The sequence below is a fragment of the Lemur catta genome, chromosome 4 (genome assembly GCF_020740605.2).
Source record: "Lemur catta isolate mLemCat1 chromosome 4, mLemCat1.pri, whole genome shotgun sequence".
NCBI lineage: Eukaryota > Metazoa > Chordata > Mammalia > Primates > Lemuridae > Lemur > Lemur catta.
In genome coordinates this window covers 18,381,874-18,408,301 of record NC_059131.1, presented here as the reverse complement: position 1 = coordinate 18,408,301, position 26,428 = coordinate 18,381,874, and the positions used below count along the sequence as shown (strand labels likewise).

The 26,428-nt window shown below is 35.0% G+C and overlaps 1 protein-coding gene and 1 non-coding gene across 5 annotated transcripts in view; one reads left to right on the top strand and one right to left on the bottom strand.

The window, feature by feature from the left end:
- DTNB (dystrobrevin beta) overlaps window positions 1-26,428 on the top strand; it is a 220,036-nt gene that overhangs the window by 49,658 nt on the left and 143,950 nt on the right. For 3 of the 4 annotated variants that reach the window (XM_045549188.1, XM_045549190.1, XM_045549189.1), the window contains exons 5-6: window positions 7,205-7,290; window positions 17,248-17,402. In XM_045549188.1, coding sequence (XP_045405144.1) covers window positions 7,205-7,290; window positions 17,248-17,402 — 241 coding nt within the window. Of the gene's footprint in view, window positions 1-7,204; window positions 7,291-17,247; window positions 17,403-26,428 lie in introns of those variants that run through there. The other variant, XM_045549191.1, reaches the window with a different exon arrangement.
- LOC123637554 lies at window positions 3,341-3,447 on the bottom strand. Its single transcript, XR_006734923.1, has one exon. It is a non-coding gene; the product is annotated as a U6 spliceosomal RNA (small nuclear RNA).

Genomic DNA, 26,428 nt, shown 5'->3' with positions numbered 1-26,428 from the left:
GGGTACTAATGGGTTAAGTCTTCACGAAAGAGTTGAAAGTGTGACCTGGCTTTCTTGGTAGTATGCTGGGCTCTGCAGCATTTTGTTGTCTGTCTGCATAGATAGCATCAGTTTATTCTCTGAAGCAAGGAATAGATATTATTTTGTCTCTTGGAAGGAAGAAAGTGAGATTTTGAACCAGAAAGATTTATACAAACACAGTATGATTAATTTTCTTTAATTTTTTACTATTGCTTTTGATTTATCATTGTCAACACAATAAAAGCTAAAGACTTACTATTGCATTCAAAGCTCTGTGTTGGTAGTTCTCAGCTCTGGATGCATATTAAAATAACATGAGGAACTTCTTCAACTTAACAAGGGCAAGATGGAGTTTAGGCATCTGAATAGTACCTTTATTCTTATACCCTACTGAGAATTTGTATGGGTTTAGAACTCTAAGGACACACAAAAAGTTGTCTTGTTGATTTCTACAAAAATACCCTATTGTGAATTTGATCAGGATTTGTGAAATATTAATAATAAGAAATATACATATTGGTCTCTGCCCCCAGTCCCTAGCACAAAGCTTCTGCAACCTATGTAATTTCTTGAGCAGTAGAGGTGGTAGGACAATCTTTTGTTATAATGTTTGATCTATGCCCAGGTTCCTGAGACACAGCTCCTAATACCCTTATAGATACGTGCTAGCAGAATCTTTTGTTCAAATATTTGGGCTTTGACCCCAGTTCCTTACACTGAGCTTCTAATACCTTTGTAATTTTCTGAGTGGAGAGGAGCATTTTTTGTCCTAAGGAGGCTACTCTTGGTGAGCTCCTGGATGGCCTCAGGATATGGGTCGGTTACTGGGGGAACCAACCATGTGATTAGAGAGTTGGAACCTTTCAGCCCTACCCTCTAACCTCGGGAAGGGTAGAAGGGCTGAAGGCTGATCACCAGTGGCCAATGATTTAATCAATCACATCTACGTAATGAAGCTTCCACAAAAGGATTAGGTTTGGAGAGCTTCTAGATAGCTGAATACATTGAGGTTCCTGGAAGGTGGCATACCCTGGGAAGGCATGGAAGCTCCACACCCCTTCCCACATATCTTACCCTATGTATCTCTTCCGTCTGGCTGTTAATCTGTATGCTTTTAATATTCTTCATAAATAAATGAGTAGATATAAGTGTTTCCTTGAGTTCTGTGAGCCTGTCTAGCAAATTAATCAACCCATAGGAGGACGTTGTGGGAACCCCCAATTTTATAGTTAGTTGATTAGAAGTATAGGTGATAACCTATTACTTGTTACTGACATCTGAAGTTGGGGGGCAGTCTTGTGGTACTAAGCCCTCAAACTTTGGGATCTGATGCTATCTCCAGGGTAGACAGTGTCAGAATTGAATAAGATTGTAGGGCAGCCAGAGCTGGTGTCCTCTGGAGAATTGCTTGCTTGCTGGGGAAATAACCACCTACACATCTGATGTCAGAGTGAAGTGCTGAATACAGTAATGTGTAAGAGAGTAGGGAAAAACAGTTTTGTTTTGTTTTTTTCTGTCTACTAAGAGGATTGCATTAAATCACAACAGGATTCTGATCAGTTTATAGAAGATTGGTCTCTGCTCCCATAGTCTTCTGTTAATGGACATTTTGATTACATTTTAACTATATTGAGTCTTCTGTTTTATGAACATAGTATACTCTCTATTTAAGTCTTTTTTGATTTCTTTCGTCAGTATTTTGTAGTTTTCAGCATACATTATCAAACCGAGAAAGTTCCCTTCCTTTCCTAGTTTTCTGAGAGTATTAGAAATCAATGTAAATTTTTTCTTCTGCATCTATTCAGATTGTCATATTGCTTTTCTCTCTTGTTTGTTCAGATGGTGAATTATACTGATTAGTTTCCAAATGTCAAACTAGTCTTATGTTCTTGGGATAAAGCTCCCTGGGTTGTGATTTTCATCCTTTTTTTTAATATTGCTACATTTAATTTACTTTCACTTTATTAAAGACTTTTGTGACTGTGTTCATGAAGGATACTGACTTATTGTTTTCCTTAATCATAAAGTCTTTATGTGTCTTTGGTATGAGAATAATGCTGGCCTCATAAAGAGTTGGGAAGTATTCTCTTCTTTTTTAATTACTTGGAAGAGTGAGTGTAGAAGTACAATTTTTTTTTAAATGTTTAGAATTTTCTAGTACATTCCTCAGAATGAAGAGCTTTCTTTTTTAGAAGGCTTTAAAGTACAGATTCAATTTCTGTAAGGGATATGGGCCTATTCAGGTTATCTGTTTTTTCTTGAGTGAGCTTTAGTAGTTTGTGTTTTTCAAGGAGTAATTTATATCTGTCCAGTTCATCCAAGTTGTTGAATTCATGGACATAAGGGTTTTTTTGGTAATACTTCCTTATTATTTTTATAATGTCCGTGGAACCTGTGGTGATATCTCCTCTTTCTTTCTTGATACTGGTAATTTTTTTCTTCTTTTTTTCTTAGCCTGTCTAGAGATTTATCAATATTACTCATCCATTCAAAGAACCAACTTTTGGTTTCATTGATTTCTCTGTATTATTTTTTTATTTTCAATTTCATTAATTTCTTCTCTTATTTGTAGTATTTTTACCATTTTCTTCTTTTGGGTTTAATTTGCTATTCTTTTTCTAATGTCCTAAGTTGGAAGCTTAGATTATTGACTTGAGAATCTTTTTCTTTTCTAGTATAAGCATTTTTAATATTTGTAATGTGAGAAGTGCCCACCTTTTCGTTCCTCTCTTTAGGCTGCCTACTTCCCACCCTGGAGCCAAGCAACGTTGTTATTTTCTCAATATCTTTTGAGAGGTAGTTGATACATATATGAACAAATATATAAAAATATTATTTTTCTCCCTCCTTTTTAACATAATTACTAGATAGCATTCTAGCAATTATTTTGTTCTCCATCTTGCTTTGTTTTTTAATTTTTTTTATTTTTAGCAGTCTACCTTGGATATAATTCTTTATCTTTCATATATTATTTCTTCTTTTTAATAATAGCATAGTCAGTCTTCTATTAATGGACATTTTGATTACTTCCAGTCTTTTGCCAGTAGAAACATGCTGCAAAAAATGACTGTGAATATGCACATTTGAAGACATCATTTCAGACTTGTTGAGTGTGTAAATTCTTTGGGAAAGGAAAGGAATAGTTTTCTACCACTTTTTCCCCCCTCCTTTTCTGTGTTTAGACAATGTGCTGTCTCTTTTGTTGAAGAGCCCAGTTGGAATAGAGAGGTGGAAATAATTGCATTTCTACACCAACTCTTCTACTTGGTCTATCCAAATAACTCCAGACATATCCAGACTTAATTTCATTTTATTATTTTTTTTTATGGAACGCTTCACAAATTTGTGTGTCATCCTTGCGCAGGGGCCATGCTAATCTTTTCTGTATCGTTCCAATTTTAATATATATGCTGCCAAAGCGAGCACCAGACTTATTTTCATAATAATTCCTTTACTTAAGTATTAGAACCAACAAAAATAATCACTTTCAAAGTCAGTAGGTTCCTGAAAGAAGGCATTTTCTGGGTGCTGAGCTTTTCCTTCAAGACTGTCGTCAATCTCCTCAGCATTACCAGTACCCTTCATATCTGCAGGTTCCGCATCCTTGGATTTAGCTAACCACGGATATGGAGGGCTGAGGGTCAACTAAAGGACTTGAATATCCTTGGATTTTGGTATCTGCAGTGATCCTGGAACCAATACCCCTCAGATACCAAGGGCTGACTGTACATAAGTCTTAGAATCTTATCAGTTCTTGTGCCAGTGGTTTGGTATTTACCAACAAGTAGCCTTCTATCTTTCTTTTTTTTGGTAAAGAATATCAATAAATCAACAAGTATTTATTCGTACCTATAGTATAGGCAATAACTGATGTTTTGTTTGTCATGCTTATGGAATAGTTTAAAGTAGAGGGTTTGAAAATATTCCTCCATAAGAGAAGGAATAAAATGCAGTATATTCATATGACAGAATACTACTAGCAGAATGAGCCAATAGTATATGTAACACCATGATAAATCTTGCAGATATTAGGTTGGTAGAAAGAAGACACAGAAGTGACCACTGTAAGATTCTGGTTATTTGAAGTTCAAGAACTGACAAATCTGACCTATGATGCTAGAAATCAAGAGAGGTTACCGCTGTGGAAGGTGGTTTTAGGAAGGAGGTGGTTCTGGGTGCTAGTATTGTTGTTTTTTGACCTGACTCTGGTTACATGGATGTGTTCATTTTGTGAAAGTTCATTGAATGAACTTTCAGTGTTCATGAAGGAACATTTTGTGGAAGTTCACTTATGAATTATGTACTTTTTTGTATGTTCATTATATTTTAATTAAAAAGTTAAAAAAAAAAAGATCATACAGAATTATCCAAAGGCATATTCACTGATCATGGTTAGAGCTTAATGCTTAATAAAACCAGAGACATGACTTACTTTTTTCTGGCCTATATATTTTCTCTTTTTAAACTAATACTTTTTTTGTTTTTTTGAGACGAGTCTTCCTCTGTTGCCCTGGCTTGAGTGCAATGGCATCGTCATAGCTCACTGCAACTTCTAATTCCTGGGTTCAAGTGAACCTTCTGCCTCAGCCTCCCAAGTAGCTGGAATTATAGGTGCATGCTACCACATGTGGCTAATTATTCTGTTTTTTGTAGAGACAGGGTCTCACTGTTGCTCAGGCTGGTCTCAAACTCCTGGCCTCAAGCGATCCTCCTGCCATGGCCTCCCAAAGTGCTAGGATTACCCAAAGTGAGCCACTGTGCCTGGCCAAGATTCTTTTTTTTAAGCAGTTTTTTATCAAGAAATTTAAGACATCTATAGAAAAATACATAAAACAAAGTACAGTTTAATGAGTTGTTATAAAGCAGATATCCATATAAATACTACAGAGGTCAGGAAACAGAGTGCTGTGAGCACTCTAGAAGCTCCTGCGTGTCCTGTGCTGCAGCCCTCCCTCAGCTATACCTAATAGCCTGATTGTTATGGAAATCTCTTCTAAGATTAATTTTTACTTTTTTTCCTTAGTGGGATTTCTTGGATATTCTTCCATCATGAAATTTGTATCTGCCAAACATGTTTTGAGCAAGTTTACCTTAAAAAATGTCGATAGCTGTGCAACAAGGCTTGCTCTCCTGTCCACGAGCACTTCCCCTTCATTCTTGCTCTGCTGGTCATCGGGCACTCTAAATCCTGCTCTGGACTTCAGCAATAGTTTCTCTTGTTGCTTCATATTTCTGGGCCACTTTATTTCAGGATAGAAACTGTATCCATCAGAGTTCTTAAGTTGTAAGTAATAGAAAGTATCTCTGGCTAATGTATTAAAAGGATGTAGGTGATCCACAGACTCTCCAGGAAGGTTGGGAAAGTAGGCTTGAAGACTACACCACTAGGAGCAAAGCGCAAAATCATTCTACAAAACTGTCTCATGAAGACACCTCTGCCACCTCTCTGGGCACAAACACTGCTGCTTATGCCCCAAACACATTGACTCTGGGATCTGGGCGCTGCCCCAAGAATCAGGGTCTCTGCTGCCACAGGACACCAGACATAACAGCTCCTGTGCTGAATCCCCAACAGGTAGATTCTTCTGGAGTTCTTGCTTCTTAAAGTGAATCATTTCCTAGTGAATTCTAGAGTGAGTGCATCTTATTGGTGGAGCTGTGTCATGTGCCCATGTCCTAGTTTTGAAGAAAGATGGGAAAGCAAAGATACGGTTTTTTTCTTTCTTTGTACTTTAGTAGAGAGAAGTGTACTTGTCTTGTATACTCAGCATTTGGATGTTTGGTGTTAAAAAAAAAGTCCACAGTAAAAGCTCTGTATCAATCTTAGAAATCCGTTCCTTTTTACCTAATGATCTATCTTAGCCACTGACTTTTCTCATATGATGCAGTGGATATTTGACACAGGAATACTCCTTATCATTTCCAGGTGTCATATTGCCCTACACATGGAGCAGTATCTTTATTTCTGAAGAACTATATATTTTAAAAACCCCACCCTAATTTTAGCTAGTTGTGGGATTCTTATTTTATTTTATGAATAAACTCAAAGAGATGTAATAGTTAACAATCCTACTATAACAAACATTGGTATTTTCTGGTGATGTTTGCACAGAGAACCTTCTGGCTTATAGACCATTTGCCTTTTTTCAGGTGTGATCTTTCTGTATACAAAGATAGTTTGGAAAATGAGGACCATTAGTAAATGATGATACATGCTTTTCAAAACCAAGGCACTATAGCTCTCTTTATTGCAAAAGTATTTTACCCTAAGTTACTATGAAACTTTCTTTTCTCTTGTTTTTTTCTTTTTTTGTGTGACTCAAGGATGCCAAGTTACTATGAAACTTTATGAACAGAAGCTTTTGAAAATCAACATAAAAGTCCATTGTTAATTTATTACATACAATAACTTTCACAACCAGCTAGTGGCTTTTATCTGCTATGAAACCTGGGCATAGTTGAATGCATGAAGTCATGGACATGTTGGGTCGGGGGCCTTGGTTCTGCTGGTGGTGTGCAGCATTGCTTTGGGCAACTCATTTATATTCTTCTACATCTCATCTTTGTAGTTCCTAAACAAGAATTAATATTACTATCCCTCCCCCTTCACTTTTCTCACGTGGTATATGAGAAGATCTGAGACAGATGTGATTGAGCTTCTTGGAATAAACACATGGTAACATAAACATTGTTATAGTAAAAACTAAGATGAGTGTACTATAAAATCTTTATAGCAGTGTGTGCCCTGTTGTTTAGTACAGAACAAAAAAATGTTGTTATAATATCCTGATACAAGGACACCTGTCTGCATTATGTTCAAACAAGGTGGCACCTCAGTTTTGAATACTTAAAAACTGCAGATGTGGATTTAATGGGTTTAATTGATAAGAAATTTGCTTCAGGTTCATCCGTTAGGCCTCTGCCTGCATAGCCAATATAAATTACTTTACAGAATGTTTCTAAAGCTCACTTCCAGATAATTCAGGTTAGCTTTAGCATTCTTCACCTAGCATAGATGAAGCCTTAATTGTACAAAGGAAAAAAATCCAGGGTTTCTAAATGTGGTAAAATTGTAACATATAAGGGCAGGAATCAATTTACTAGTTGCTCATTATTTAGTGATACATTTGATTGCTTTTGTGGTTCCAGATAGCAATTATTTCTAATATAATTTATTTTTCAGTGAGGGCCGAGGCAAGTTGACGGTATTTTCAGTTAAAGCTATGTTAGCAACCATGTGTGGTGGAAAAATGCTGGACAAATTGAGATGTAAGTATTTTCATATTATTTGAAAAATTTCATTTTCAAATTAGAACTTTTAAATAGTTTTAAATGAATGTTTTCAGAATTTTAGATGATGCTATATTGAGCTTTTTTTGTTTATTACCACATCACGCACCATGCAGCAGTTGGCTCACAGTCTGTAAATTTTTCAAATGGAAAATTTTATTGTTAGTGTTTTTTAAAATGAGAAAAATGAAGAGATTCACAACAGTGATGTTGACACTTTAAAAATTCTTTTTAAAGTGTTTTCCATATTATTAAAAATTGTGCTTGAAGATGATTATGTTGAGAGCTTTTAGTCAGAAAATACATTTGATTACTTATACCAGATTTGGTCAAGTTTAGCCCTTTTCTTAATCATTCCATTCTTCATCAGGTATTTGCTGTGATTAAACTCTAGTACCTTAGAGTCAGGCTTAGTTATTTAGAAACTGATAGCCTGGATTTTTTTTCCCCCCACTTATCATTCCTATTGTTTTTCTTACTATCTTGGCATTTTACTATTCACTGGATACTATCTACTATTCACTAGATACTATAAGAAGGTGGTTAGATTACATCACAGGAGATGAAATTCACAACTATTTAATTTTGCTGCTAAGGTTTTTATTTATTCAATCATTAGATAGTTACTAACTGCTGAAGATATGCTAAGCATCGTGCTAGGTGTTTTACGTATATTTTCTCTTGGAAGCCTTAAAATTCCTTTGAGCAGCAGTTGGTATTTTCTTCATTTTATAGATGAGTTAACTGAGCGGGCAAAGCTGGAATTTCAACTCAGGCTGTTTAACTTCAGAGCCCAATTCTGAGCTACTTAGTTGTACTCCACTCTGTTAGTGCTGTAATGGGAGACACACATGTAATTTCAGCACAGTGTTTAGAGTGCCATAATACAAGTAGCCATAGAGTAAGAAACTTAGTGTCAGCTTTCAGAGGGATGAGATTGAAGTTGTGGGTTTTAATGAAGTGTTGAGATACTCTGAATTTATTTGTTAAAAAAATTGAGTTGGCCTGTAGCATTTCTCTTAGACTGAATGTGGATGATTGCATCCTTGCGTTGTTCCTCTGTGCTCTACTTTTTTTTTTAAATTGAAAGATATAGAGGGTTGATCAAATTGAATTACAAGTTTTTGGGCAAGGTTACTTCATAGGTGAGTTTGTTTTCTGTGCTTTTTCTTATGTTACCATGACATTGAAAGTTGGAAAGCTAGATAGTCCACAAGATATAGATTTAGATAATCTAAAGAAAGACTTTAGATAATATATTTGGCCAACTGTCATCTAGTTTATCTTCATTTCGAAATTACCAACATATTTTTTATAATAAAAATTATTGTTTTATTTAAGTACTCTTCTGAGGTTTTTCACATGGTATCTTAAAATATTACTCTTTTGGGCTGAAATTTCTCTCATTTTCTTAATTCAGCATGATTTTCTGAGGAAGATAATGGAATATAGATGAAAAATTATATTTCATTCAAACACAAAGAAAAGGAAAGTTGGAATTTTACCTGTTTTTTAACAACGATGATACCAGATGAAAATACATGTACCATCTTTATTAGTGTTGGAAAGACTGGTTGAAAATACAGTAGTGGAAAATTGATTATATAAATGCATATTCTAGATGACTCTGGAGTCTTTACGTTTCTATGATTAAATCTGCTACATTTACACAGAGCCAGTTCACCTGGCACATAGTAAGTACTTAAAATTTTGCCAAATATAAATTATTGATTTAATACTAAAATTACTCCAATTCTCTGTTGTAACTGTTAGTGCAAAAGTGCAAATGCTAGTACTGTATGAAGTATGGAAGGGATCCAGATGATAGCAGTTTTTTTTATGTGGCTTCTGAACTTTTTGGAGGAACACAAAGTAAGCAAGATTCAACTGGCATGAAAGCACACGTGCCAAGGCAAAGGTAACATGTCAGTGTGCTCAGGAAGGCAGGTCGTTGTACACAGTGTATGGATGGATATAATGCAAACTGTGCTAGGGTGCTAACCACTATGCTTATCTCACTCGGATAGATTTTTCAAATGTGGTTTTAACTTTTTCATGCTCAAAATTATAGTTTCTCTACCAACTGTAGCTCTGTTTCATTATTTTTATTGTACTGTAGTTATTTTGGCTTGGGAACGAGACATCTGATATATGTAAAATTTTCAGGTGTTGAAGCTATCTCTCTACTTTTTAATCATCCAGAATGGAAACCACTTTAAAATGTGGTCTTTCCCTTCCATCTTAATTAGACAGAACTCTTTGATCGTAATTTAAACATTTTCTTCTCTTAGGGATGTCATTTTCTGATGCATTTAGGGCTGATCATGAAGCCTAGGGTTTTTTATCCCTTCTCCTTATATTTTGAGACTATGTGCTTTTTCAGTTCTTGAGTTTGTTGTTGGTGGTGGTGGTAGTGTGTGTCCTTTATCACTTGCAAATGTGATGGTATTTTCAGTGTAACAGTTTCTAGAAATCTCTCCTTGCTTCTGATTTACTACTTTTAATATGCTACTGACAGAGAAAACATAACCAAACTTCTTAGCCTTCTATTTAAAGTAAGGATTTAAAATTATTATGAGAGAAGCACTGGAACTTGTATAGTATGATTGTCAGTTTTGGCTATTGTGAGAACCTTTTCCTCCTCCTTTTCTAGTTCTCAGTCACCTACTTAGTTGAGATGGCTGAATAATGGTGCAGCCAAAAGGAAGATATAACACTGTATTGTGTCATCAAGTGATATTTGACGATTTATTTATGTACTTCTGCCTGTTTATTTCATTGTGTTAGTTCTTAGTTGCTCCAGCCTCTTCCTACTGATTGCACTCTCTGTTATCTTTATTAATGTTCTCATTATGTAAGATTTTCTAATCTATGGAATATATCTTAGCATTTCTACTTTTCTTCTTCTTCTTTTTTTTAGATAGGGTCTCACTCTGTTGCCCCAGCTAGAGTGCAGTGGTGCAATCATAGCTCACTGCAGACTGGAACTCCTGGGTGCAAGCTATCCTCCTGAGTAGCTGGGATTACAGGCATAAGCCACCAGACCTGGCTAATGTTTTTCTTATTTTTTATAGAGACAGGGTCTGGGTATGTTGCTGAGACTGATCTCAAACTCCTGGCCTCATGGAATCCTCCTGCCTTGGCCTCCGAGAGTGCTGAGATTACAGGCACAAGCCACCATGCCTGGCTTGCTTTTCTTCTTTTTACTTTGATCTTTCTGCTTTTCATCTTCTTAGGATTTTTCCTACAATTTTCTCCTCTCTCCCTTTTTTTTTTTTTTTTTTTTTTTTGAGACAGAGTCTTGCTTTGTTGCCCGGACTAGAGTGAGTGCTGTGGCTTCAGCCTAGCTCACAACAACCTCAAACTCCTGGGCTTAAGCGATCCTACTGCCTCAGCCTCCCGAGTAGCTGGGACTACAGGCATGTGCCACCATGCCCAGCTAATTTTTTCTATATATATTTTTAGTTGTCCAGATAATTTCTTTCTATTTTTAGTAGAGATGGGTCTCACTCTTGCTCAGGCTGGTCTTGAACTTCTGACCTTAAGCGATCCACCCACCTCGACCTCCCAGAGTGCTAGGATTACAGGCGTGAGCCACCGCGCCTGGCCATACCTTTTTTATTTGACTATTTTTTTTTGCTTTATTTTAGTGTCAAGATAGCATTTGAAATGGCTTAACAAATATTTATGCTTTTAGTTTGAAACATTTCTTAGATTTTTTTTGATTTGTCTTAAGAGACTTTCTGTCTCCAGGTATCATTCATTTACAGAAACGGTTCACTGTTGTGACCATTAGGAACTGTAGCCTACAGTCAGAGGTAACTTACATCAAGATTCTAAATACCAATAATTTATAATCAGAATATAGGAAACAGCTTATCAAAGCTCAATAATGTCAGAAATTCAAAATATAACTCAAGCCCATTATTTATTAAACCATACTTGTCAATTAATTTAATTATGGGATTTATTTTTCTAATTCTGCTATTTGTTTTCTAAGAAACTTAATCTCCTCTTATTCAAATTGCACCTAGTTGCACTAAAAAATAGGAACAAACGATTCATAAAATTTATTTTAAAATTCATTAAAAAACCAGTGCTACCATTTTCAAGGGCAATTTAACAATATGTATGAGGAAGGCTGTAAAAATATTCATATCCATTCATGCAGTCTGCTTCTTGAGTTATCCTAAGAAATTAAGCAGAAGTGTAACCCAAATTTTATGTATATTTGTAGCAACACTTTTTGTTATATATGAAAACTTGAAGCAGTTTTAGTGCCCAAGTGAGAGCAAAGTTAAGTTTTGGGACGCCCATGTGATAGAATATAATGCCTTTAAAAATATGTTTCAGATCACAATGCGTTAAGTGTAATATGGTTTTAAATAAAAATTTGTTATGCACATAAAAAAATAAGAAATATACCATAAACATAACAGGGATTTTCTCTGGGTTGTAACACAATGGTTTTATGATAGTAATAATTTATATTATTTATCTTTTTGCATGTTTTTTGAATGACTACACTTTCAGTAGCCAGAGAAAGATGTCCTGAGGTTCTTTCTACCTGTTTTTGCCCAGAATGGCCTCTTCTCATTGACATTTCAATTGTTTGCTTTCTTAATGTTTCATTAATGTACTGTAGAAGGGCCTCCCTTTGAAGTTAAACAGTTTTTACCTGTTCAGAATTTAGCCTCCTCCACTATAGTCTTTTAAGCACCTGTTGCTGCATATTTATCCTCACTGGTTTGTGTTAACCATCCCTTCTCCTCATTAGAGGGAAGTGGTTGTTGAATCTGAATGGATGATACCCATATTTACATTTTGCAAATAATCAAAATGTTTTAGAACTGGAAGCAAGTAAGAGATAAGCCCTAAATCTGTATTTTATGAATAAGAAAAAAAAAAGAAGAATAATAAAAAGGAAAACAAAAATCAAGGAAGGTCTGGAGCCTTGTCAAAGGTAGTTCCTTGGCTGAATGAAGCCCATGTCATCCTGAATACCACGCCTCAACCTCATTTTGACTGAAGGAATGATATGGCATATTAATGACTTTGGGAATACAGTAAGCACTTGGACTTAGTTGTGTATAAGTATTTATAAACATACAGATGTGTGCCCATATTTTTGTGGGTTAGGTTGCTCAATGATAGAAAGGTGACTGGAGGTGAGAGTTGTTTGCCAGAGAAAGCTCATATATAAAAGAAAATGGCTTTCCATTTATAGGCTTGACTGTTTAGTCCAACAGCCCTATCATCTTACAAAACAAGTATATAGTTGGTCATGTGGGGATGAAAGGGGAGTGGAAATAGATGGATAAATGCATAAAACCAGGGTCATTATCACCAGAAAACAAAAATCAAAACATAAGTAATGCTGTTAGATCAGTGGCATTATTTTGCCCATTGCACACAGGATAGAATATTTTAAACACTGTATACACATGTACATTTAAAGGCTTGATTGTGAGTTTTTCACAAGGGAGAAAGCTACCCCTTTTAGCTGGAAACAACTATTGGGGAATTAACATACTTTCTTTCAGAGGTGTGCAAATAGAAAGAGAATTACTGGGGAAATTAATGGGGGATCTGGGAAGTGATTTAGTACCTTAATACCAGAAGGGTTTAGGGCTTTAATTAGAGGACTAGCTTAATTTTTTTTTTATATTTTTGTTAAGGGTTATTGTTTTAGTTACTTCTTTGCTAAGATCTTCTTATATGTACATAGGTAAACTATAATAACTTAGATTCATTGTTAAACTTCATTTAAGATGAAAAAATTAGCAATAATATTTATTATTTTTCTTACAGATAAGGGAAGCCTGTCTAAAACAAAAATACTGTTTAAGCCAGTATCTCAAGAAGTAATAAATTACTTCATTGTGCCTTCAATTTTTGGGTCTAGTAGTATTTCTCTTATTAAAACAAATAAACATGTTTCCGCTTGTTCTCTTATTCTAATATGGGTTTATTAAATTATAGTTTCTTTTTATGAACTTAATTTTTTTACTATGAATCTATTAATATGACATAGTAACTAAGTATAACTGAAAATGATGTTTCTTTTGTGGGGTTGGTTGGTCATTTCACTATCCAATCACTCCCTTTTATTACTCTGAATGAATAAGATGTAGACTTGTTGGTGTGGATGTATACATGTATATTTCTGAGATTGTGAAGCTATACAAATGTATATTTATATACTTTGTAGCTGCAATCTCTGGTCCTGAATATTTCCACTGTTAGTGGCCACAAGTTAATTACTTGTTAGTTTATCAGTTATGTATACACTGAGTGGCAACAGAAAACTTTTAACTCACAGTGGCTTAAGCATATTGGGATTTATTTTTTTCATGTAAAAATAAGTCCAAAGGCTGGTCAATTCAGAGTTGGTACCATGACTTATGGATGTCATCAAAGACTTCAGTTCTCCCTGTCTTCCTGTTCTGCCATATGGTTTTCTTCCTTAGGGTCATAAGATGACTATTTTATCCCAGGCCTCATGTACTCATTCCAGGCAGAAAGAGGAAGAAAGTGCCTCTATTAGGAAGCAAAAGGTTTTCCAGAAATCCACCCCAGATACAATGTGCAGAGAGGGCTGGGAATTCAGTTTTTAAGCAAGTATACTCCCATTCCAGAAACAGGGCTCAGTTAGTGAGTGGGAAGAGGAAACTAGATATTGAGTAGATACCTTGTAGTGTCTGCCACCTCCCATATTGAAGAGGTGTTTGTTTTCATTCAGATTTAATGAATGGTTATTTTCCCCATTATAAGAATAACAGCCACCTATTTAAAAATTAAATTACTTATGTTCTTCCCTCCTTTGAGGAGCATTAGTTATTCATGTCATTGGTAACATTTTCACAGTTCTCTATCTGCAGTCTAGTACTGTGGCCCAATACTTTGTTTCTGACTGTCTGCAGGATGATTCCACTTGAAAATTTGCTGATTAGTTCAAATACAGTTATGTTCAAAGCTAAGCATAATATCATTATTTTTGATTTGTTTATGTCAGTCGGTGTTGTCAGCATTTTCCCAAGCTAGAAATTTAGAATAATCTTAACTTTTAAAATTTCTTTATTCTCTAATCCAGTTTGCCATCAACTCTAGTTCCTTGCATTGAAATGTCTTGGATTTGACCTTTCCCCATATGTAGGGTCCCTCCTGTAATCCAGACTCTCCCAACCTCATTTGTGCATTGTTTACAAGGTTTTCTAGTTGGTGTCTCCAATTCCATTCTTTTATTATTATTATTATTATTATTATTTGTATCACTCATTAACAGTCTAATCTTCTTGAAACCTAGTTTTCTAAAAATTTGGTACCTACTTAAAAGATTTTAAGCCAAATCCAAATTACTTTCCTCTTTCAAAGTTTTCTTTTAAAACAGAAGTGCTCTTATTCAATCTTTATTTTCCGTTATTTATCAATATTAATTGTTGGCCATAGAATATTCTCTTCAATGCCCGTTTCCTGTTTATCATCGATAACAGTGGCACTCTATGTATTCCTGTCCTAGAGACTTTTAATCCTACTCTTCTTTAGTGTCTCCCACTCCCTGCCCACAACCTGTTTTGACCTTATCCTTCCAAATCCTATCTTTTAAGGCTTACCTTTTAAATTCTTTTCTTTTAGAACTTTCGTGACAGTTCCTGCCTATGTGTTTTTGTATCTATTCTAAATTATATTTTGAAGGAGTGTGATGTAATGGAATTTATTTTGGAGTCACAATGTATGGGTTTAAAACTTGATTTGGCCACTAACTTTTTGACCTCAAGCAAGTTAACCATTCTAACCTACAATTTCTTTATCTATAAAATTTAAATGATTATGTATGTGAACATGTACACAGTCACACCTCTTTATGAGAGTAAAATGAGATAATGTTTGGTAAAGTATGGTAGCACTTAATATTAGGGTTTGTTGCATGAAAGCAGAATCCCAGAATAATAGTGACTTAAATGATGTTTATTTTTCTCTTACATAAGAGAAGTCCAGAGGCAGGTAGTCCAGGGTTGGTATAGTGGCTTCATGTTCATCTGCGACTCAAGCTTTCTCTGTTTTTTGTTTTTTTTTTTGTGCCAGTCTAGGGTATAATTTCTACATCAAGGTTGGTATTACCACATAGTCCAAGGTGGCTGCTGGAGCTCCAGCCATCGTAGCTGCATTCCAGATAGCCAAAGGAGGAAGGGAATAATGAAAAAATGGCATGCTTTCCAGCTCAGTTAGCTTTCTTTAGCTAGTCTTCCTGGAAGGTTCTACAACCCTCTGCTTATAATCTCATTGGCCAGAACTTAGTCACATGACCACAACTTGCTAAAAGGAAGCTGAGATTTTAATCTGTTAGTTGGGTACATTGCTGCATAAAATAAAATTAGTGTTCTGTTACTAAGGAAGAAGAGGATAATGTGGCTACTGGCAGACTCAGCATAGTTACCTATCATGATGCCTGGCACATGATGGGGCTTAACAAGTATCTTTTTGCCTCTATTCTTTCTGTTGTGTTTGGAGTAAGTTTAGCTCTTAATTCTTTATTTTATATGTATATTATTTTTTGCAGCTACATTGAAAGTTTCTTGGGGGATAAGGACCACGTGTCATACTTGTTGTGCTTCAAAACACCTAACAGAGTACTTGGCACTTGGACCACATAATAGGAACTTAGTATATATTTTCTAATTAGTTGATTTTACTTTCTACTAGGGCCATACTTCTCTTATTGGATCCCTCCCATATGGGCAGTTAATATTTTTTCTTCAACTATGCTAGCAGCTATCATGAGAGGATATACTGAAGATTTTCATTCCTTTGATAATTTCCTGTTTTCTAATGCCTTAAAAATTACCCTGTGGAGTTCATAACTTAACATTTTATCTTTCTTTGATTAATGTATTTAAAAAAGTTTTTTTCTTCACCTAATGCTTTAGGATAAATTCCCCAAATTGAACTAAAAAAGTAATGCATATATGTATATTATATACATCTATTATATAGATATAGATCTCTAATATACCTGTTCACTATGAGTATATAGAAGATGAATTTTCAAAATGCTATATTGGAAAAGTCCTCTGGAAATGATTTTTCTGGGCATATTTAACTTACTAATTTGTTTGTAAAGCAGCTCAATAGTTTGAAAAACAACTTAGGTCACATTTCTTTGTTGTTTTTGAGCTTCTTGTTATTTTTCTTTTTCTCTCCAACTATGGATGAGAAGAGAGGAATAACTGGAGACAGGAACTCTCTGCACGAAGATAAAGTAGTACTAGTATTACTGGAAACTTCTTTCCTGTCTGCTTAGCCCCAGTTAATGTAAAAATAATATCAGAGTATCTTGGAATAGAAGAATATCAAAATACCTTGGAATAGAAAAATTTAGATGAGTTTTTTAAATTCTACTTTGGAACTCATTAGAGCAAATATTGTAAACATCCTCTGTTGTCTTCAGATTTATTCCTTCACAGGTATATATCATCAATATATGAATATACAAATATAATTTCTTTCGTACCCTATCACCAGGATGCTAATATATTCATATACTCAAACATGCATATGTATTATATAAACAATATACAGATACTAAGAGATAAAGGTATGCTGCTACAAATTCTTCTTGGGAACAAAGTGAAGTATAAACAAATAAAATTAAAAGTTATATATCATCCAGTTATAAAAACTCAGTAGGTAGGTAGACATATATGGATGGTTATTGATCTGATGTTTAGTGATGTTTAGTTTAAGTGAGTGGGAGAGAGGGGCCTTGTCAACATACTAACCACACGGTGTTAATAAGAATGAGAATAGTTTTAATATTAACTAAAAAATCATAATAACTTTATGATACTTTTTGAGTAGTATACAAATGACATAGAGCCATTTATAAAAAGCTGATATTTCCTTAGAGTTTGACTTTATTTGGTTTTGTTCTCATAGATGTTTTCTCCCAGATGTCAGATTCCAATGGCTTAATGATATTTAGCAAGTTTGACCAGTTTCTGAAGGAAGTTCTGAAGCTCCCAACAGCTGTCTTTGAAGGGCCATCTTTTGGTTACACAGAGCACTCAGTCCGCACCTGTTTTCCACAGCAGGTAAGGACAGTTTTTTAGAATCTAGGACTAGAAGAGCACTCCTCCATCCTTCTGCCTTCTGACAGGTTTCACCAGATTGCTTCCAGTGTAGGATATAAGGTCTTGAGTAGGGGAGGAGAAAGAGCTTTGAAGGGGGAGGGGGTGGATGAATAAAAGGGGGGATAAAAAATTCACCTGACAACTCTTTTGTGGGGGAGAGCGGATCTTTTATAAAAAGACAATAACATTTGAAATATTTAAAAGAAAAATGTTTAAGAAATATTTACATTATTGCTAATAGACATATATTACTTTTTAAAATGATTTTTTAAACTGTGAAATATAGGAATTTTGATATAAAACTCTATAACAATACTGGATCATTGTTTCCTGAGCACTGGAGACAAGGAATGCTGTGTAGCTCTCAACTGCCAGGATAGAATCCCTCAAGGGTACACTACCATTTTCATATTAAAAAAAGATGGATTGGATTTCCTTTTGTTGTCTTGACCCAGAGGATTCCTCAGATCTTAACTGTGCCTCAGAGAACTGGGAGCAGAGTAGACACTGGCTGTAGTATCCATTTATTAGGGTAGAGATTACATAAAAGAAGCTTAATGTTAAACTTACTTAGAAAGTTCTGGAAAGTGGGGAATTAAGGAAAAAAAATCTTTGTTAAAACTAATGAGTAAAAAATTAATGGAAACAGGATATTGACATAGTCTAAAAGTATCTCCCCATAAGATATTTATTAATTACAAAAGGAACATAGTAAACCTTACAGTGGAAAAACCTATCAGATATCACTTTACCAAGTGATCAAAGTCCCTATCACTACTAAAGGGATAAACTGATATCATATGCCTTCTAATAGGGTGCACTGAGAAGTACACAATATCACTTCTTTGGTACTCTTGCCAAAAAAGCACAACCCAAATCTAATCTTGAGGAAACATCAGACAAACGCAAATTTTTGCAATATAACTGTCTCTTATGCTTCAAAAATATCAATGTCATAAAAGATAAAAGATGGAGGAAATGTTCTAGATTAAAGTAGTCTAAAGAGACATGAAAACTGAATGCAACTCATGATTCAGGATTTTCTTTTGTTGCACAGAACATTATTGGGACAATTGGAAAAGTCTGAATAAAGTTTATAGACTAGACAATAGTATTGTCAATGAATGTTAATTCCCTAACATTTATATTTGTATATAATTATGTAAGAGAATGTCCTAGTTTTTAAGAAATTCAGTCCAAAGTATTTAAGGGTAAAAGAATATCCCTTCTGCAATGTTAACATTTGAGGAATCTGGGTTAGGGGAAAATAGAAATTTTGGTAATCTTCTTACAGTCTTTCTGTAAGTCTGAAATTATTTAAAAATAAAAAGTTAAAATATAAAAGGAACAAATCTAAAGGTTTGAGAACTGAAAGGACATTGTAAACTAGATCCTGCTGACCTGTGATAGATGCTTTGATTCACATAAGAACCAAAACACAGACACATGTGTATACACACATACGTCCCTTTTTTCATTTAAAGTTAAGAATTTATGTTTATCTGAATTCAGACTTTCAAACAATATTTTACAGTTTGTTTAGAGGTTACTCAGCTTTAGCACTGAAGGTGGCACCCATAAAAATGGACAATTATTTTTAGTAACTTGTGAGGAGATATTCTTCCCAAATTTGTGCACACTTTGGCTGATTGATTTTGTGCAAATTGGCCTCTGTACACTATTTATTTTTTCTCTTAACATAAATGGCAATCAGTATTAGCTTTTAGCATATTAAAAGTATCTCCACACTTCAATTTATTCTAATAAAATGTAGTTTGTGTTTTTTCCCTGAATATACATTTTCAAATGATGTGAGGCTGTCGAAAGATATCTTGTTATAAGGATGTCCTGCAGGTATTTATATGCCTTTCAGGGATATAAGTGAGGATGAGTGTGATGAAGACCCTACAAACAGCTCTCTGATGTTTTTTATTTGGAGTTTGTCTCATTACTGATGCTTTGGTGGATCATCACCTCCCATGGTGGCCCACACAATACTCTTGGGTAATCTTGTGGATGATGTACACGTGGCTTTTCACTCTAGATGCTTCCTGGAGGTCAGGCTAAAAATTGATCAAGTTCTGGAATGCTACTCTTAAGTAAAATTGTGGCAGAATGAGGAAGGGTATTTATACAAAAAGTACCAGTGCAGAACACTGACAAATGGATGACAATTATTTGCGGTACTAAACCTAAAGTAATCTTTGATTTAATTGCAATGTGAGTGTTATGATGAGAACCTAATGTTAGAATAGCAGTTTAAAATGTTGAATAAATTTTAAAAAATTGCAGTTATTAATTCCAAGAATGCCATCTAGGATTCTGCAGATTACCTTATGACATTTGTGATTGTGAGGCCTTTGAACTCATAGTCTGATTGTTACTTTTTACCTGCTTCAGATTCCTGTAAAAAAAAAAAGAAAGAAAGAAAAAAAAAAAACCACTCTGCATTTTGATATATGTCAAAATTTGGAAAAGTCAAAGAAATTTATCTCAGTCCAGAGGAAACTTGAGTTTTCCCAAGTCCATGAAAAAAAAAAAAGCCTCAGAAGAAGTAGAAACTACTGCCAAGAAAGGAGACAGTTTGGATAAAGTTTCATGGAGCAGTAGTTAAATTCAATGAGTTTTGGGTTTCTTTTTGAAAATGGGCTTTCCCCATCCAGAGTCTCGCTCTGTTGCCCAGGCTAGAGTGCCGCTATGTCAGCCTAGCTCACAGCAACCTCACACTTCTGGGCTCAAATGATCCTCCTGCCACAGCCTCCTGAGTAGCTGGAACTACAGGTGTGCGTCACCACACCTGGCTAATTTTTTCTATTTTTAGTAGCGACAGGGTCTCACTCTTGCTCTGGCTGGTCTCGAACTCCTGACCTCAAGCGATCCTCCCACCTCAACTTCACAGAGTGCTAGGATTACAGGCGTGAGCCACCATGCCCAGCCTATGTGTTTCCTTAATGTAAGCTGGCTCATACATCATCAGACAGAGAGAACAATGTCAGTGTAAAATAGAAATTGTGCTGTTGGTTAATGTGCAATTTTCCCTGGCATACTGATGTTCTGGGCTTAACAAAGATGTGATAATGATTAAAGAGAAAGTATGAGTATTTTAAGAAAGAAGCTGAAAATCCTGTAGTACCTTCCTTTAGTGAAAGAAGCTGGTTAGGGGGTCCAGGAGCTGCTTCACTTACCACAGTGCTGTGATGATGAAGCTGTGGGCATGAATGAAAAATGTACGGAGTTGTTTCTCTTCCGTGTTCTAATAATTGATTGACGGAATTAGCTTTCCCTGGATCCAATATTTAGTTTTGATAAAACTGATCTATCTTGAAAGTTGTATGCTCTTATGCAGAAGGAAAAAAGGCTGAAATGTATCATCTGACAGTGGCTCTTAGTGGACATGCCTATAGAGATTTAATTGCACTGATGCCATTATTAATATTGTTGTTATTTTGATTGTCCTCTATTGAGAAAGCCACATAGGTTTTTAGTGGTTATTTTAACCCTCCTTTTCTTATATATCTTAATGTTTTATTTAGTTTTTGCTCATCAGTTCTAATTTAATAGTGAGTACATGTGGTGTTTGTTTTTCCATTCTTTAGATACTTCACTTAGGATAATGGTCTCTACTTCCATTCAGATTTTTGCAAAAGGCCTTAGTTTGTCCTTCTTCATGGCTTAAATGTCTTATTTTTTAAGTCCACAGTTTTGTGCTCTGTACAGCTTTAAAGTAATGTATGTGTTGCATTACAGCAGAAGTGCTTTTTGTTAATGATACAAAGAGAATTACATATTGGTGTATTTTAATATAGTTTTAATTATTTTTTTAAACACATTTTTCCCTGAAAAACTAACCCAAAATAAGGTCTGTGAAATTATGTAGTTTAGTAGTTTTTAAAACACACTACAAATTTAAAAGCATTTATAAATCAATTCAACAGAACCCCTTTATTAGAATAGCTAATGTTCAGTTACTGACACCAAATGTTGGTGAAGATTTGGAGCATCTAGGACTCTCATACAAACAAAAGCACTTTGGAAGCTCTGGTGGTTTCTTATAAACCTGAACAGATAACTACTCATGATGCAGCAATTCTACTCCTAGGTTTTTCCCAATTGAAGTGAAAACTTATCTTTGTAAAAAGACTTTTACAAGAATACTCTTATCAACTTTATTCATAACAGCCCAAAACTGGAAGCATTCTGGATGTCCATCATAATAAAATGTTGGAATAAAGTTAATTTAAGAGATCATACATCTGGAATTTTCTTTGAGATGATGGAGATTGGAGAGAGAATAAAAGCATAGATGAAACAAAATTAGTCATAAGTTAATAATTTTTGAGACTGGATAGGCATATTATACTATTCTCTTTACTTTGGAATATTTTTAAGACTTTTAATAATAGAAAATTAATTCTAATTGTAAATTTGTGATTGTGATTATTGTCTGAACATAGTACAATGTTATTGTAGTACCCCAAGCCTAATACTTTGGTGAGTAGGCCAGATATATTAAGATTCTTCAATGTTTATAAATTAACAAACTGGTGTTAGAGGCTTAAAAGTTATTCAAAATAAGCAGTGAATATATTTAAATTTCTCCCTAATTTTTCCAAACTTCAGAGTTTTGGGAAGTACAATATTTCTCCTTAGAAAGATGATTGCTATTTGTTTTATTCTTTATTTTTTAGGTCTTCATGTTGACTTTAGTTTGAAGAGTTTGACCTACCTTGCAGGAAATTTTTAATTTGATCCTTATCTTTATGAAGGGGAAACCTGAATAAACAGAGCGGAGAGAGAGGGAGGAGAAGAGAGTGAGACAGGAAAGTAGATGTATTCTTGTGGTTGGTGTATGCAGGAGATACTGTTGATGACACTTCACTGCACACTTTGCCACCTTCATTCACCTTGATTCATGGAGAACGTGGCAAGTGTGTAGAAATTGGATTATGTTATTTCCGGCTGTTTTACAGAATAGCAAGAATATTTCATGCCTGGAGGTGTCCTCTGATTATACTTTGACAAAATGTCCTCTCCAGCCATATGCCAAAATGGCTTTTCTTCCACTTTGAAGTGAGACATTTTCTGGATATTCTGACCTCGTTTTCCTGAACATTGAATAAAGTTTGGCAAGAGTTGCCTGGCACATGTATATGTGTTATTTCACAGGTATTCTAATTTATGAGATTTTACAGTCTCCATTAGCAACTGTTCATTACCATGTAATCTGGTGTAGATTAGTGCCATGTTTCATTGATTTGAAGACACTTTTTGATATCTTAATCTCTCTGAAGTAAAGATGTATTATACAGCCTATGACATAACTGCAGTTGGTTAGGCAGTGGTTATGAAGGGTTGTCATTTCCTGCACATGGGTGAACTTGATCATAGCTGCTCATATTGTTGTTACTTCAGATGAATTATGCCCACTTTTGGTACTATATGTGTTGTCATTTAAAATGTTTTCAGAAAGAGTATACTGTAATTCAGCATTAAACAAAATATTGTAAACACAGAAAGATATGGACATAGAACAGAGAGAAAAAACTTTGATATTAGTAACACAAATATTCATCATCACAAGAATTCCGTATATTTTTTTTTTTTGCAAAGCAACAACCAGTTGCTTTACAGAACCCTTTTTTAATGGCAGATATCCAGAAATAGGTGAAGCTTTATTATTTTTTATTACAGCAATATGACCAAAATAATTTCTTGTCACACCAAAGCATTACATTTGAAATTGGACAAAACCACAAAGTTCCTCTGAATAGATAAAAGAGATTTCAGTTCAAGAGGCTGGTATGACCAATTCACATGTCATGAAAGATTATAGTTAATTAAGTCATTGAGTTAGTTTAATTGGCTGAGTATTTTTCTTTCTTAGTGGTAGAAAAAAAATAATCGTGCATCTTACAAGTGCATCTTAAATTGGATGAAATACAGTGTATAGAATGGGTTTTATTGTGATGAGCTCTGTGCTAATGAGGCCTGTCTCACTGGCATTAATTAGATTGAACAAAATTGTAGAGACCTAGAAGTGAGGTTTTGTTCTCTTGGGCCTGTGGAGGAGAGTGTCTTACTAAATGAATCCTTAGATAGAAATGACAGTGGCTCCAAGGTTGTTTTCGTTTTAGAGAAAGCTTTTTGTTAGTTACCAATGCTTGCTGTCCACATGCTATAGGAAAGACTCCCTCTCAGTTGTGACTCATGTACTGAAAGCAGGCTCTGATGTGTTCAGTCATGTTTCTTGCCTGCGGCCTGTGGGATGCTGGGGCTGTGGGCCCAGCTCCTCCTCCGTGTTTGCTGGTGGCACAGTCCAGCTGTACTCCCATTCTGGACCTCTGATGTCACCTCTGCCCTACTGTCTGTGGTTTGCTAGTGTACAGGTGAAGCAGAAAAATTCATCAACCAACAAACATAAGACCCTGGTCTCCTAATCGCTGTATGTAGTGGCTCAATGGCAGCCCAAAGAAGAGGACTGCATCTACTCAGACATTACTTTTGTTTTATTATTCCTTTTAATCGTAAGCATATCTGAGTTTAAAACGTCATTTTAAAATATAGCTCTGCTGATGTCCCTATTTTTTTTTTTTTTTTTTGAGACAGGGTCTTGCTCTGTTGCCCAGGCTGGAGTGCAGTGGCATGATCATAGCTCACTGCAACCTCACACTCCTGGGCTCAAGGGATCCTCCTGCCTCAGCCTCCCAATAGCTGGGACTTACAGGTGCTCACTACCACACCTGGCTAATTCTTCTATTTTTTTGTAAAGACTGGGTCTTGCTCTTGCTCAGGCCTATCTTGAACTCCTGACCTCAAATGATCCTCCCATCTCAGCCTCCCAGAGTGCTAGGATTACAGGTGTGAGCCACCGTGCCCAGCCCCTGTTTTTCTTAAAAAACTTTACTAATTTATTGCCTCCTGGATAAGGTTCTTAGCGTGACACTGTGGCTTATCAATCCAGCCACGGCCTATTGTTTCACCTTCATTTCTGATGCTCCCATACCCTCCCACACCCTCCGTGACCTACTCTCACCCCTTAACATGCCAGGGCTCTCTTTAGACATTGTCACATTTCCTCAGGGGTTGTGCTGTTTGCATTTCCACCAGCCTTGTATAAGAGCATTTGTCTCTCCACAGCCTTGCCAACAGCATATGTTCTTACACTTTTGAATTTTTGCCAATCTGATAGGTGAGAAATGTTATCTCAGTATAGTTTTGATTTACATTTCTCTTGTTTTAAGTAACCTGCATTTTCAGTGAGTGAAAGCAGTCACACTTTGTGTTTTTCTTTGTGCTGTTAGCCCTCACTGGAATGCCAGTAACCTCTGCCTCCCTCTCTCCCGTCCAATAAAGACCTCATATTTCACTTCCTTTCTTCTTTGATGTTTTTAATCTTTCGATGTAGGATTGTTTCCTCCGATGTACTCCCAGGGCGTGTTACATATAGAGCTCAGTTATGCCCTGATGGGAGGGACCTTGGTCTCCTTCCATTTTATATCCCCAGTGACTGACAGTGTCTAGAAAATAATCGATGCTTACTAAATATTTGTTGGAATAATTGAATAATGATTTTAAATTAAGTATGACATAAAAAATTAGTATTTTTGGCTTGAATTCTAACTGAAAGTTTAAAGCTCACAGATGTACTTGTAACCTACTTGTTTTCATTGATATCATTCCAGATTTTCTCAAATGAAATAATGTTGCAGTGAGAGAAATACAGTATTTCAGAATTTCTGAAGTTTTTCTAATTTTTGTTTTAGCTCTAATAAATAAAAGTATCTCTAATAAAAAGCACAGCAGCATTATATTGTATCATTATAAATTAGTGTTATTTTCAAAGTCCAAAATAAATCTGTGATACAGATAAATTTGGTGTCTAATAATATTTGAAAGACAGCCCCACAGCACTGGCCTTGTTACTCTAGTTAATGTATATTTGCCCCTGTCAGATAAAATATTTCTATAACTGTACATAAAAATTTGTATAAAAATATTTTAATCTGAAAGCTTTTAAAAATGCCATTTTTAAGACTGTTAATTAAATGTCTTACATTGTTTAAGTGATAGGGCAACAGATAAGAAATATTTATTAATATATGTTACACATCGGAAAGGAGTTTTTGTTGCAAAAGATGAAGTTGGAGATTGCAGCAATGATAATCTATTGCTAAATTATTTTACTTATTTTATGGTGTTATTTTAGTGATACTGGATTTCTTATTTTTAAGGGATGGCTCCTTCTCCCTTTAAAAAAGGGAAGAGGTAGTCAAGGTAGAGGAAGGGAGGTAAGAATGGCATAAAAGGTAATTGTCAGTCTGGAGGATTAGAGGAAAAGGAACAACAGACAGAAACACTTGTTTCTAAGAAAAAATAAGACCTCATACAATGATAGAAACAGTCTCAATGTTTTATAGAGGAAGGCATAAATAAATCATGGTGTTTTTGCCTAGTGGGTCAGGCAGCTGTTAAAATGCTTAGAAATGAAGACCTTGTACAAAACAAAATGCTTAATAAAATGTTGAGTGAAAAAACAGATTTTTTATGTCTACTCCCTCCGTAGGGAAATAGAGGAAAATGAGAATTGTGGTGGGAATGTGTATTATTTTCATTTTTATTATAATTTTTATTAATATTATGCTATAAAAAATAAGGAGAAATGCAAAGAATGTATTCAACTCGAGCAAAAACAAAACAAAAAGATAGGGAGAAAACAGAGCCAAACTACTTTTCACACAATTATTTATTGACTCATGAAATTTTACATTTGGAATGTCTCCCCCAACAGTTCTCAGAATTTTTGGTCTTAGGATCTCTTTACACTCTAAAAATTATTGAAAGCCCCAAAGAACTTTTGTTTATGTGGGTTATGTCTGTCAATATTTCCATATTAGAAATTAAAATTGAGAAATTTAAAAATATTAAGTCATTTAAAAATAACGATGATAAACCTATTACATGTTAACATAACGTTTTTATGAAAAATA